Genomic DNA, 13499 nt, shown 5'->3' with positions numbered 1-13499 from the left:
TTAAAATTGTGTGACTTTGATATGCATTAAATTACGGTATATCACACAAAACTAACACTAAGAGTATATAGCCAGGATTGTTGCTTTGTGAGACTAAATGCTTTAGCTAACTGCTAATTAGCGGCATGCTAAATGCTCACAGTAATATTGCTTACTAGTTCGAGTTTAGCAGTTATAATCTTGAGCATGTTTAACATCTCGGTTTAGAATGTTAGCATGCATTAGCCCCTAACACGTGGTACACATATATAGCTGATATAAATGCCATTTGTTGGCAGGTATTTAGTCATTGACCCTTTGACTTAATGGTGATGCTAGATAGAAAGTCAGGAAATTAAAAATATAAAACAATCATCCTCAAAGGAACATGAATGTCACTACCAATTTTCATGGCAATCCATCCAATAGTTTTTAAAATATATTTCTTTTTTTTAATTCTGTTTATTTGCCAAACAGTCTCAAAAAAGAAAGAAAAGGATACCTATCAAACACATATAATAATATGAATGACAGCAGTAGTTATACATTTGGTTACATTTAAGGAAGAAAAACAACTTTAAAAAATAAGAATAAACCTGTACTCACCGTTTAAATGTCTATTAGGTTAACAACACATATCTTACCGAGTAACGTTTACAAAGGATGCACTGTAGTTGTGAGAGTTTAGATGTAAAGGTCAAGTTCAGGTCACTATGTCACTGCTGTCATGTGACATGATGGGATGTTTGTGTACAGTGCTGCATTGTGCAGTGTGCATGTTGGTGTACTGTGTGTGAGCATACTATATGTATGTGAAAGTGCTGATGGGACTCCCCAAAATGCCCTTTTTTTCTCAGCGGCAGTGAAAACCCGCAGTTGGAGGAGAACAATCCAGCGCTTGGCCTTTGTTGTGGCTTATTGTCCCTGTGTGTGTTTGTGTGTACTGTATGTGTACCTGTGCATGTACATTTGTGTGCGTTGGCTGCTTGGTATAAATAGCGTGGGACGTTTGCCGGCCGGGGATTCTGTGATGAAGATGGCTGTACCTGGACCTCCGCTGCTCCTCTTTCTGTCTCTGCTGCTGCCGCTGCTGTTGAGCAAGGCATCTCTGCCAGCAAATGCATACACGCTCACCCCCGGACGGCAGCCCCAGCACAAGCTCCTCCACCTGGGTGAGGGCTGTTAAAACATGCAAAACCTTACATTTGAATATCAACTTTCTGGTTTTGGAGCTTTACTTTTTTTTTGTTATACTTCCCTCTCAGACTGGCCAAGGGATTGTGGTTTGGCACACTTCAAGCCAAACGTAGCTGAGAGGATTGTTTCCGGGAACGAGGCCAGACCCCACTCCTGGCCCTGGCAGGTGTCTCTGCAGGTACATCTGCCTCTCCATTGATGTAGTTCAGTTTAGGGAGGTCTTAAATTCAATGCTATATTCAAAAATCCAATACACTAAGACCAGATACACTTTTATTTATCCTAAGACTGCAACTACGGGTCTTAAAGAAGTTTATCAATTAATCTTGTATTGTATTGAATGTCAGAATATAGTGAAAAATGCCCATGATAAATTCCCACAGCAAAAGGTGACGTCTTTAAATTATCTATTTCATATGCACAACTTTTTTCAAAGCAAATAGATGCTTGTTAAACAGAGAAAATCAGTAAATTCTCTTATTTTAAATGGTAGAAAGGAGTGGTTACGCACACATAAGTTTGACACGTGTATTTCACTAAATGAATTGACTAATCACTTGAGAATATTACAATTTAAAAACATTTTTTTTAAACATGAATTATTGTAATTAACATTAGCAGGAGAAAAGGTGTTATTATCATAGATAAATACGCTTTTATGTAAATCGCAGAGGTGGAAAGTAACTGAGTTAATTTACATTACATGTTACTTGTTAGACACTTTAAGCCAAAGCGACTTACATACTCAATGCTGTGGGCAATCCCCACAGGAGCAATTTGGGGTGGAGTGTCTCAGGGACACAACGACATAATGACTGCAGTGGGACTCGAACATGCTATCCCTTGATTCGAAGATCAGCACACTAACCCACTGATCCACAGCCACCCTTTAATTTACTCAAGTACAGTACTTTTTGAGGTACATGTACTTTACTTGAGTATTTCCTTTTTTGCTACTTTGTACTTCTACTCTACTAATTGAATACCTTAAATGAGCAGATTTTGATTATTGATGTGAATCCACACTTAAATAAGACTGTATTAGTTCCACCTGGAGTAAATTCACAAGCTCCCTGCAGTATACAAAGTCATTAAAACTAGCTGCACCTTTAGCAGCTTTGACAAAACTTGGATAAATCAATAATCATAATCAAAACATATAATATATATTATTCTAAAATGGGTCAATTTTCACAATGAGTACTTTTCCTTTTGATACTTTAAGTATATTTTTGATGAAACTACTTTCCTACTTTTACTTGAGTAGCATTTTGAATGCAGGACTTTAACTTGTAACAGAGTATTTCTACACTCTGGTACTCAAGTACAAGATGAGAGTACTTCGTCCACCTCTGGTAAATGGACACTAGAATAGGGCTAATTGGGTCATATATTAATACATGTGTGAATGAACTGATTTAACATTGATGCTCTATCAAATGTGAACCAACCACATGGTGAGCAACGGAACATCCTTGTTTACTCACTAATAACAAATCATAATTAATCATCCATCAGGTGATCATTTTTAAAGTAAATTAAGTGTCACCAAATGTTGTCACATCACTGAGGAGGGTGTCTGGTTGTCTCCTGTAGGTTCGTCCCAGGGGAAGCAAACATTACATTCACGTCTGTGGAGGAACTCTCATTCACAAGAACTGGGTCCTTACTGCTGCTCACTGCTTCCAAAAGTAAGAAACCGCGAACACAGAAGAAGAAAGACAGAAGGTTTGAAAAAAGAAACAAAATGAGAACCACTATGGTCTTGCTTTAACTTTTTGTTTGGCCTCTCAGGGGGAAAGCTGAGGATGCTGGGAGTTGGAGGATCGTCCTGGGGAAGCACCAGCTGAGACGCTCGGAGAAAGCAGAAAGGGTCTTTCCCGTGAAGAGGATCTACCGACACGAGAACTTCCGTTACCCGGCTCAGAGCGAGCTGGACTACGACATCGCCCTGGTGAAGGCTGCCACAGATATCGTCCCCACAGACTTTATCCGCTACGCCTGCCTGCCGCGCAAGCAGACCAGTCTCAACCCGGGACACTACTGCTGGGTCACCGGCTGGGGAGACACCCGAGGTGAGAGGAAGAGAGGGATTGTTAAAGGCACACTTCCCCTCAAAATTATCATTTATTTATCAGTTACTTAGATTGTCTTATCTTGAATTGAAAAAGAAAAACATGCTTATACACAGCAGGGTTGCCAACTCTCACGCATCTGGCGTGTGACACACGCTTTCACTCTCAATCTCACGCTCTCACGCTGCCCAAACTATTCTCACGCCAAAACAAGAATACCGAAGATTAGAAACGGTTTTGAAAACTGTTGTCACGTAGCGATCGTCTTCTCAATAGAACATCTTTGATAATGTCTTCTGGTCAATCAGAATAACGGCGAGGTGTTGTTGCAGGAAGTCCCGACGGAGAATACTTTTGCTGTAGTACATCTCTATATACATCGATACAACATTACGTGTTGATAGAAATCAACACGCAGTGGCGACTGGTCATTAGGGGCAGGTGGGGCACAGCCCCACCTAGTGTCAGCAGAAAGTATTACAAATAATGATTACAAAAAAATGCAAAAAATAAATTAAAAAATATATAAAATATATTTTAAGATCATGTTTAATCATCTGATTCGTCTGTACATTGCTGTTTTAGTCTGTGCTCTTCTAATTAGTGTCTACAGTGTGCCTATTGAGCTCTTTAGAGCCATGTGGGACAAAACCCGATCCTGCCCCTCCCTCTTCTGTCTAAGTCAATGGTGACTGTAAAAACTACACTGCGCATGCTCAGAGTATTGTCCTATTTAATGTGTGTGGCAAAAAAATAATGACCATAGGGGCATAGTGCTGCCATCCCCACCATACGTCATCTTACATAATTCAGAGCTGATTGGCTGTAAGTACGTGTGCCGCGAAAAGTGTGGTGTGTGAAGAGGAGACGAGAGAGCTGCAGTGACGCGTCCTAAAACCCGGAAGTAAACTGCGCATGGCTTCCCTCTACCTAAAAGCAATGAGATTTCTCCATAGGATTTTAGAAAATAGCTCAAAATAAGATCTGTGGGAAACAAACCTGTTAGATAAATGCACGTTTTGTTCAGCCGGATAATATCCACATGTCTACCCTACTTTTATAATTTTCGAATCATAAATCTATTGATTAGATTAGATTTATGATAGACTTTTGAAACTACAAGAAGATAAGGAGGACTTTTACAAAAAAGTAATAGCGATTTTTGTCCAGAAGGATAGGCAAATGGACTTCATCTTCATGTCAAGGTAAGACTGCAATTTTATTGAAAATGGGATCTTACTAAGAGAGAACAATTCAATATTTAAAATTACATTTTTTGGGTATCCTTCTGTTGAACTGTCTGTTTAAAATTAATTGAAGCATCAGACAAAAAAAGCTTTTGAAAATAATATTATATTTTGATTTAGGTCAAAATATAATATTTGTAAACCTGAAGAGTCAGTGGCAGTGCCTCACCAGCCATGAACCTCACTGCAGAAGCTTATATACATACTTGTAGACATCGAAGTTGTTTGTGCCCCACCACTTTTGTACATATAGAAACGCCACTGTCAACACGTAATGAAATAAGACCCCACGGTTTGATGATTGATAGGTGTGTGGGCTGTCTTTCATTTTGACACTCAGAACAATGGGGGCTATCCACCCTTATCCACAATGTAAAGTAATGCACACAGCCTCTCCCCTCTTCTCTCTGTGAGGAGCAGCAGGTTCAGCTTTCAGAACAAAGTAACACAAAAATTAAATGGCATTCATTTTTTTAAATATGTCGTGTAGTAATAGATTTATTTATTTTTCTTCTCAAGAGAGTAGCCTACCAGAATGTGTATTTTTTGTTAGTATTTCAAAAAATCTCCTGGGGGACAATCCCCCCAGACCCCCCTACAGAGGTTGGGTTTTCAGCATGTCAACTCTTTCACTTGTGGGGAAATTGCAGGATTGGCTCCAGGTCGCCCTTTTTATTTACTACAAGACAAATGTGCCTTTTTGTTTCATACAGTTCCATTTGGATTGAGACAGGGAAATCTAAACCTCACGCGTGGCATTTCACTGTCAAGGGGAGCACATTACATTGCAAATACTGACTTGAGCCCCACCACTGTATGGGTTAGCCCTACCATAGATTACCCAACAAAAATACTCCGTAGCCGATAAATCAATTAATTGCTTATCGTGACAGGCACACAATAAAACAGTGGAAACAAACATGTGTTTGACTTTCATTAGTGAAGGAAACTGTGTGCCCTTTATAGTCTGTGTCCAATATTGTGTATTTGTATATTGTATTATCCTATATCCTAAAGTCCCGCTACTGACACGATAGCAGTCATTTCGTACGCATGTGTAATTAAACCCATGATATCAAAATCTCACTCCAGCCAGGTACCCAAAGTTGGCAACCCTGTACAGTGAACGTAGAAACTAAAATCAAAGAAAAATCTTGATGAATTAAACTAAATGGGGGCTGTGTTAACAACAGTTAATAGCCTATGTTAAAAAAAACCTGTTTAAAAACTAAAAACACCCAAACTCACGCATTATATATTGTCTCTTCAGTACTTCCAAGACATCTCCACTAAAACCTTCCTTTTTAATAAATGTCCATATAAACATGCTCACAATGGTGCCGGGGCAGTAATTGTCGTGGCTAGCACTGTTTATACTGAAGTGATTTAAATAGTGAGATCTCAGTTAAAATGTGTGGATCTTGAATGTGTGCGTACTGTTGTACAAAACTGCAGGGGAGATATTTCAAACCAAAATGATAAACTATCATTACTCTACTTCGTGTTTGATGTCATATTGTCACAGCAAAATAACAGTGTTTTAATGACAATTGTCTAGATTGACCTAAAATGCAGTTTAAATAAAAATTGTTGTCCTTTACTCCATTTCAGGCGGGAAGGAGAATGTGTCTCTGGCAGAAGCCCTGAATCAAGCCCGCCTACCCATCATTGGCCACAAGACATGCCGGCAGAAGAAATTCTGGGGCGAGCGTGTCCGAGACTCCATGATCTGTGCCGGGTTCAGAGACACTGAGGGCCCGCCTGCTGCATGCCAGGTATGACAAACATAAAGCTGCAACTAACTAACAGTTATTTTCATTATGAATCTGAAGATTCTTTAGAGTAATATCGTGGTCTAAGAAATGTCAGAAAATAGTGAGAATCAACCATCCCAGTTCCAAGGGGATTAAGAGGCCTTATTATACGTATTTGGGTTTTTTATTTCCTGTAGTGTGTTATATTGTTTTTTGTGCATATAAATGGTCTCCAAAGGCTACAATCCCAAAGTTACTCTCCCCCAAATATACCTGGGCTCTGGTTTCAGACAGAGGGTGAAAAGAGGTGCTGCTGCACAGGCAGTATGAGAAAAATAAAGAGCTTTTTGAACATTAAAGCATGGAGACATGTCCCAGTAGAGAGTAGAGGCACAAAACGAATATGTACCTGAAAAAGAGCATACTTTAAATTTGAATACAATATAAAACACAAAGCAAATCTCATTATTTGAGGCAGGTTCTGCCATTTAAACACAAAAAAATACTTTAATTTATTAGTAAATTATTTGATAACTTTTCTCTTGATTGATATATAATTTTGTCGACTAAACACTGAACCCTAGACTCTGATTTACTGAATATTTTGGGGGTAAAAGAAAAAATGAATTTTTAAAAGACGCCACCTCCTCACCATCTCTCTCCGTCTCTCAGGGTGACTCCGGTGGCCCTCTGCTGTGCCAGCAGGGTCACGACCGCTGGGAGGTGCACGGTGTGGTGAGCTTCGGCCCGATTGGCTGCACCGTGGAGAACAAACCCAGCGTCTTCACCCGCACCGCTGCCTACATCCCCTGGATCGAGGCGACGCGCATCAGGGACTTCTTCCTGCACTAAACGTGTCCCCGGCTCTGTGCTGGCAGCAAACTTAAGCTCTGTTTAATATCTGACGTCCACATGAGACAACAATCTGTTTTGATGTGCCATAGTCCATTCAGCAACCACTTCAAGATGTAAATACAAGTTCTGAATGGGCAACTATTGTTTTAAACACATCATATTTGACAGTGTACACTATGCTCTGCTCTGAACAAAGTCGTTCATAATGTACAACACTTTTACATCCAGTCTACAATTGTGCAATAAAATAGTTAAAAGCTAAATCTTTGTCAACATTTTTTTAATATCGTTTTTAATACAGCGAGTGTGATGGAGACACCAACAGTTTTACAGTGATTTCTTCTTGCACAGTAAAACAGGAACCACTGCATACACGCTTCAATAAATACAACAGTATTTAGAACTGACCTTAAGGCTTCGTTCTGTGTTTGTACATCGTAAATGAAAATCTCTTTGCTCGTCTACTAGAAGAGTCTTTCAGTCCAGAAACAGAACATGCTGTCGTTCATCAGGTGACCCACACACACCAGGTGTCACCCTTTGGCTTATTTAACCCATATATCACAGGTTCATTGATTTCAAAACTAGCATCAAAGAAGACTTATAAGTCTCACATAAACAATAATATAACAAATGATACACTTCTATAAAAAACCTTTCTTATGACTAATCAGATCAGTGACAGGAATCCCACAGATAAATGAAGAGAGAGGGGTGTTATAGGACGGTCTACATCTCGATTCCCAGCGGAGTTTAGTCCAATCTTCCTTTTCTTTTCAACCACACCCTATGTTCCCCAGAATGCTCCTGGAAAGGAAAGTGAACCAGAGTACTGGGAAGAGCCCACACTTCCCTGAAAAGCACACTGCATTTGACCAGAGTGTAATTCCTCTTAGCGCTGTGGTGAAAGGCTGTGTCCTGGAGAGATATTTGGCCCTAATGTAAAGCAGATCTGTGTGGGAGAGGGTTAGTACAGCCTGGAGGACGGGGAGGGGGAGGAGCCTTTGAGGTGGTCCCAGTTGCTATAGAGAGCGTAGGCACCAGATAAGGCAAAACCAGCCAGGCCTCCTCTGGCTACACCTCTCAATCCACCTGCTAACATAGAGGAAACAGAATCAACGATAGAGCGGTGTATGAACATTGCAGAATGCATTAAAACATGCCAAATAACAACTTCAGAAAGATTTCTGTTTTATGGCTCTACGGCATCGTTTTAAGCTTTATTCTCAACGTTGACACTCCACACTAATTTATTTAAAACCAACATGTTGCACAGTTTTTCTATGCATGTATATTCATTGTGTTTTAACCTGCTTGGATTGTTGTCGACTTGTGTGATCTAAAAAAGGAAAATAACTCCAGACCATAGTCCAAAGTTCCATATTATAAAATCAGGTGTATTTGTGCACTCCAATTATTTAATCAATGACTGTAGAAATGGGACCTTAGAAAACATTTATTCAGAAATGAAGACTTATGACTCGTGCAAGGTGGAAATAGGCATCAATTTAATAGATTACTTATAAAGAAAAGTATATAATCCCTAGCTTAATAAACAATCACTTGTTGCAGCCCAATAGCATTCAAAACATTGCATTTTGGTGTTCAGTAGGGTTATAGTTGCATTCATTTAATTGAGAATTTTTCCACAGGAGGATTTTATATGGAGACAATGAATGTTAAAATCCAGCTATCTTTGTTTCATTAAAACTAGGGCTGTCAAGTTAACGCGTTAATAACGCAAAAAAAAATTAACGCCACTAATTATTTTAACGCGATTAACGCATGTGTATTTTTTTTCCTCGGCCGCCCCGTAGTTTCAGAGCGCATCGAGTTTAAAATACCATCTACAAGCTGATGCTGCTGACAGCCCCGCTCCTGCCGCCCGCTTGTGGCAGACCACACTTCCACGCTCACCGGCAGGCACCGACTGGCCATCGGGAGGACCGGGAGGGTGTGTGTGGCCCGAGCGAGCGAGAGAGAGAGAGACCTTACGTGCATTACCATACCGCAGTGTGAACGCGGCTATTGTTGTTGTTAGCATCTGGTGCTAGCTAGCTGCGCTAACGGATATAAGGAGCTGTTAAATGAAAACAGAGGAGCGCCCTATCCACACAACTGCGCCGAGCACTTGACTTTAAGCAGGAAGCAGACAGTGGGACATTGTACGAGAAGTCAGCACACTCATGATTGCAGCAACATGATTGCAGCGTCCAGGCAGCTCCCGTTCGAGCATATGCCTTGAGTTGCACATAGCTCACACACACACACACACACACACACACACACACACACACACACACACACACACACACACACACACACACACACACAGACACACACACACACACACACACACACACACACACACACACACACACACACACACACACACACACACACACACACACACACACACACACACACACACACACACACACACACACACACACACACACACACACACACACACACACACACACACAAGGTTGAATTGAGGCGAATATTTGTAATGTTCAGAGGTTGTTGTGTTTAATATTCATGAGAATATTTGTCATTGTTCAAATTATAATAAACATTAGCATAAAGCATATTTGTCCACTCATATGTTGATAAGAGTATTACAAACTTGAAAAATATTCCTCTAAGGTACATTTAGAACAGATAAAAAATGTGCGATTAATTTGCGATTAATCGCGATTAACTATGGACAATCATGCGATTAAATATTTTAATCGACTGACGGCCCTAATTAAAACACATCTGCAAATAGCACGCACATAAGTGGTAGGTGTACAACAGAGAAGACACTTACTGCTGGATTTAAAGAGCATCCCAGTTAGCGTCCCAGCGGCCACCGTATTGATGTCGTCCTCTGCTCCTCTGGCCTTCTCTATCGCCACGCCAAAAACACTATATAACAAGGCTGCAACGGCAAAGAAAAAAACAAACAGGTTTCATAAAAGAAATATAACAAACAACAACAAACAATCATAAAAGCACTCCAATATAATATGTAGTGTATACAAATAAAGTAAAGCTTCCCTAGATGTTGCAGTATGATTTGGGATTAGTTTTTTATAAGGGTCTTACTAGGGCTGTGCAATTAATCGTATTTTAACCTCGATTACAATTTTGGCTTGCAACGATTACGAAAGCAGCGTAATCGAAATAAAACGATTATTTTTTGCTGCATTCTCTTTCGCAATGATGCTCTCAATTTGTCTTGCGTTATACATCCTGCCCGCGCATGCGCTCTCACCCCTCCCTAAAAGCCCTCTTGGCAGGTTATGTTGTGACTTGCAGTCCGTTTAATAAAGCCATATAAAGACGTTACAAGGGAAGCTTTAGTTGCCGTGTCTTTATTCTCCGGTCTCTAGCGTACAGTCAACTTTGACTAACCTCGTCAAGCCGGAACCTCTTAGCTCGCTACTTCCGGATAAGGGGTTACAAAAGTACTGCGTGTAGCAGAATAAACATGACAGGTTGTGGGTGACATTAGAGATCATATTTATATATGTTTAGTAGGTTGTGGAAGTGCGCTCCAAAATATTTGTTGATCTTTATTGGTATTTACTATTTTTGATATTATTTATTTAAATGTTGATATAAATGTAATTTTTTTTTTAAAGTTCAATAAATGGATGTTTTCAAAGTCAATGAAGAATCGTATTTAATAATCGTGATATCAATTTTGACCAAAAATAATCGTGATTATGATTTTTGCCATAATCGAGCAGCCCTAGGTCTTACCAACAGAGCCCAGAGAGTTGGCCCATGAAGCCCCCTGTCTGGTCACCATGTTGAGGATCCTGAAGGGAGAATGCAAACATTTAGAAGAAGTGATCCAGGTGTAATTAAAGAAATATTACTGAAGTGTCCATACTCACTGCACATTACGAGGTTTGGACCATCCCAGGTCTCTAGTCTCCTTCAGGCTCACCCTGAGACCATTGACAGCCCCAAATGCTGCTCCTGAAGTCAAAACAAGTTATGTTCCAGTTATTATTTATTTAACAGGGACGGTGCACATTAATCAACATTTCTGTAAATGTGCCGGAGTTAGCGAAGAGGCTATTTTACATCTGTAGTCCCTACAGTCAACCTAAAACACATTTCATTTTAAACAAGTAAATACAATAAATGTAAAACATGGAACACACATTACTGGAATACTTAAATAAAAAATGTTAAAAGACAGAACAATAAAACAAAATAACATGGCAGTGGGTTTTAAGGAGCAGAGGATTGAGTCAGTGTTGGCAGAGCTGATTGAGCTGATTTGAGTTGTGATTTAAATAACCTGAATGTAGTCTGGTCTCTGATTGGAGAAGGGATTGAGTTCCATTGCTGAGCAGCTTTAACAGAAAATTAAGACTGACTGAAAGAACTTTTTCTGAGTGGAATAATGCAATCTCCTCTCGCTGCACCTCTTGTTATCCTAGTTGCAGTTGTGCGTATGTTAACAAACTGTCTAAGAGGAGGTGAGGTAAGGCCGTTGACAATCTTGTAAAACAGGCAAACAATTGCATGTTTCAAGCTCAACAAGTTGTATGTTTTGAGTATTGGGCAGTGATAATAAAATGATTTTTTGTCCAGTATTTTGAGTGTTTGTTTGTATTAATGTGTGACTCATTCTTTGCAGAATTTGCACCAGTTTTAATGAACCTGTTATTTATTCTTTTGTAAAGCACTTTAAACACCCCGTGTACAAAATGTGTACTCATATTCTACCCACGTTTATCATTTTTACTACAAAGCAAAAAATGATGTAAAGTGAAAGGGATTTATATACAGTAAATATATATATAGAATGAACACGTGTACTTTGCCTTACCAATAATGCACGAGCCTCCAATGGTAAAGAAAGCCAGTTCAAACCTTCCTCTTGTTTTATTGGCACCGGTGGGCAGAATAAACTCATCTGTGTCCTGAAACACAACATCAACAGCTGTTAGAAAAGAAATGTTAAAAAAAGACACATTTATAAATGTCCATTTTTACAGTTATTTTGACTTGCCATATGCCTCTATTTATATAACATTTGAGTGATGGAATATTGTTTTGGATTCACTTAAAATATAAGGTAAGGTTAGATTATAGGGTAGTTGGTTGGTCTTGGTTGTCTTGTAGGCTGTTATTGTTACTGTTCAATACATTCACTTTTTCAAATCTAGACAACATGTAGGAAACATTGTACTATCTAAAATAATATAAATCTGATTATTGTCTGAGCCCATATAGTCAAGCTTCAAATGGGTTATCAGGCTGTCACATTTCTCATATCTCCATTATGCCTAATGATAGTACTTAAAAGAATCTGAATTTACGAAGAAGATACATTCCACTTTAGCTTACCTGAACAAGGTACCGAGGGTCGACATTGAGGTAAGGGGACAAAGGACTCATTCCAGTCACTGAAATGAAATCACAATAGTATGTTAGCTAACCTTTTAAATTGTGTAACGGTTGTATCAACAAGACATCCAAAGGACATAGAGCTGGCGACCAGCACAGATGTTACCGGTGTTAGCAGACTAAAGCAAAGGGAACACTTACAGGGAACACCGGCGAGCTCTGTGTTGGAGTATTCACCTCCTCCAAAGAGACCCCCGATACCTCCTTTCATTCCTCCCGACCCTTGCGAGTTGTCCATGGCTGTAAAGTGAGGAGATCCGAGGGTCACCTGGTGAACACCGGAGCTGCTAGCCGTTAGCAAGCACTAGCTAGCTATGTCGTAATACTCCAAATCCAAGAGAGACTGGTCGACGACGAGCTGCTGGATTCACTGACAGCAGTAGACAGTGTCCTGCTGATGTGAATGTTAAATCCTCACTGAGTTTTAAACGTGAAAATGCTGATTTTTGTTACAGACACTGAGAAAGTCTTCTCGTCTATCCTCTGACCTCCAGCAGCACGTTCTGCTTTCTTCTTCTGTGGTGTTTGTATGACAGGTGCCGAACACGAGTAGATGTGCATTACCGCCACCTGCTGGAGTGGGAAAAGAGATTCTGCAGGTAACAACTACAAAAAACATTACAAACTTAATATTGAATTTAAGTATTATCTATAACATAGTATTAGTATTAATTTGTATTGTATATTAGCCTTATTAAAGGGTGGAAATGAAGTATTATAACTAAAGACGTTCTCAGAATAAAATAATGACTTCGTATAGTAACTCTAAATAATGAGAAATCTTTCCTAGAATAAAGATTTTGTATCTTAAAATATTTTTGTATAATCTTTTGAGGTACAAAAAAAGTTAACAGATAATGCATAATGAGATATTATAGATTAAGATTAAACGTTTAAACATTATTTAGCAAAATAATATACATTAGTTCAAATTAGTGCCACAGAAACACACATTGATGCACCTAGTTATAATC

General features: G+C 39.4%; 2 protein-coding genes across 2 annotated transcripts; one reads left to right on the top strand and one right to left on the bottom strand.

The window, feature by feature from the left end:
- The first annotated feature begins 1015 nt into the window (after nt 1-1015).
- Nucleotides 1016-7104, top strand: LOC117464481 (elastase-1). Its single transcript, XM_034106933.1, has 6 exons — nt 1016-1151; nt 1245-1354; nt 2773-2867; nt 2971-3251; nt 6110-6273; nt 6925-7104. Exons 1-6 carry the CDS (start codon nt 1016-1018, stop codon nt 7102-7104), a joined length of 966 nt encoding a protein of 321 aa, XP_033962824.1.
- A 266-nt stretch (nt 7105-7370) lies between these two features.
- timm23a (translocase of inner mitochondrial membrane 23 homolog a (yeast)) lies at nt 7371-13075 on the bottom strand. The gene is made up of 7 exons (XM_034108042.2): nt 12667-13075; nt 12466-12524; nt 11945-12038; nt 10998-11082; nt 10861-10919; nt 9923-10033; nt 7371-8202 (listed from the first exon to the last, which is right to left on the bottom strand). Exons 1-7 carry the CDS (start codon nt 12761-12763, stop codon nt 8075-8077), a joined length of 633 nt encoding a protein of 210 aa, XP_033963933.1. The 5' UTR covers nt 12764-13075; the 3' UTR covers nt 7371-8074.
- Between the last annotated feature and the right edge of the window lie 424 nt (nt 13076-13499).

This window comes from Pseudochaenichthys georgianus, chromosome 19 (assembly GCF_902827115.2).
Source record: "Pseudochaenichthys georgianus chromosome 19, fPseGeo1.2, whole genome shotgun sequence".
Classification (NCBI taxonomy): Eukaryota; Metazoa; Chordata; class Actinopteri; order Perciformes; family Channichthyidae; genus Pseudochaenichthys; species Pseudochaenichthys georgianus.
Note: the sequence above shows the minus strand (reverse complement) of the source record. Positions and strands in the feature narration are given on the sequence as shown.

What these genes read in the sequence shown, in the direction of transcription:
- LOC117464481 (XM_034106933.1), top strand. Translation starts at nt 1,016, where the DNA reads ATGGCTGTACCTGGACCTCCGCTGCTCCTCTTTCTGTCTCTGCTGCTG. An exon ending in GCACAAGCTCCTCCACCTGG is followed by an intron (nt 1,152 to 1,244) that starts GTGAGGGCTGTT and finishes CTTCCCTCTCAG; the next exon opens with ACTGGCCAAGGGATTGTGGT. An exon ending in CCTGGCAGGTGTCTCTGCAG is followed by an intron (nt 1,355 to 2,772) that starts GTACATCTGCCT and finishes TGTCTCCTGTAG; the next exon opens with GTTCGTCCCAGGGGAAGCAA.
- timm23a (XM_034108042.2), bottom strand. Translation starts at nt 12,763, where the DNA reads ATGGACAACTCGCAAGGGTCGGGAGGAATGAAAGGAGGTATCGGGGGT. An exon ending in TCCAAACCTCGTAATGTGCA is followed by an intron (nt 10,920 to 10,997) that starts GTGAGTATGGAC and finishes TTCTCCCTTCAG; the next exon opens with GATCCTCAACATGGTGACCA. An exon ending in CAACTCTCTGGGCTCTGTTG is followed by an intron (nt 10,034 to 10,860) that starts GTAAGACCTAGG and finishes TTGCCGTTGCAG; the next exon opens with CCTTGTTATATAGTGTTTTT.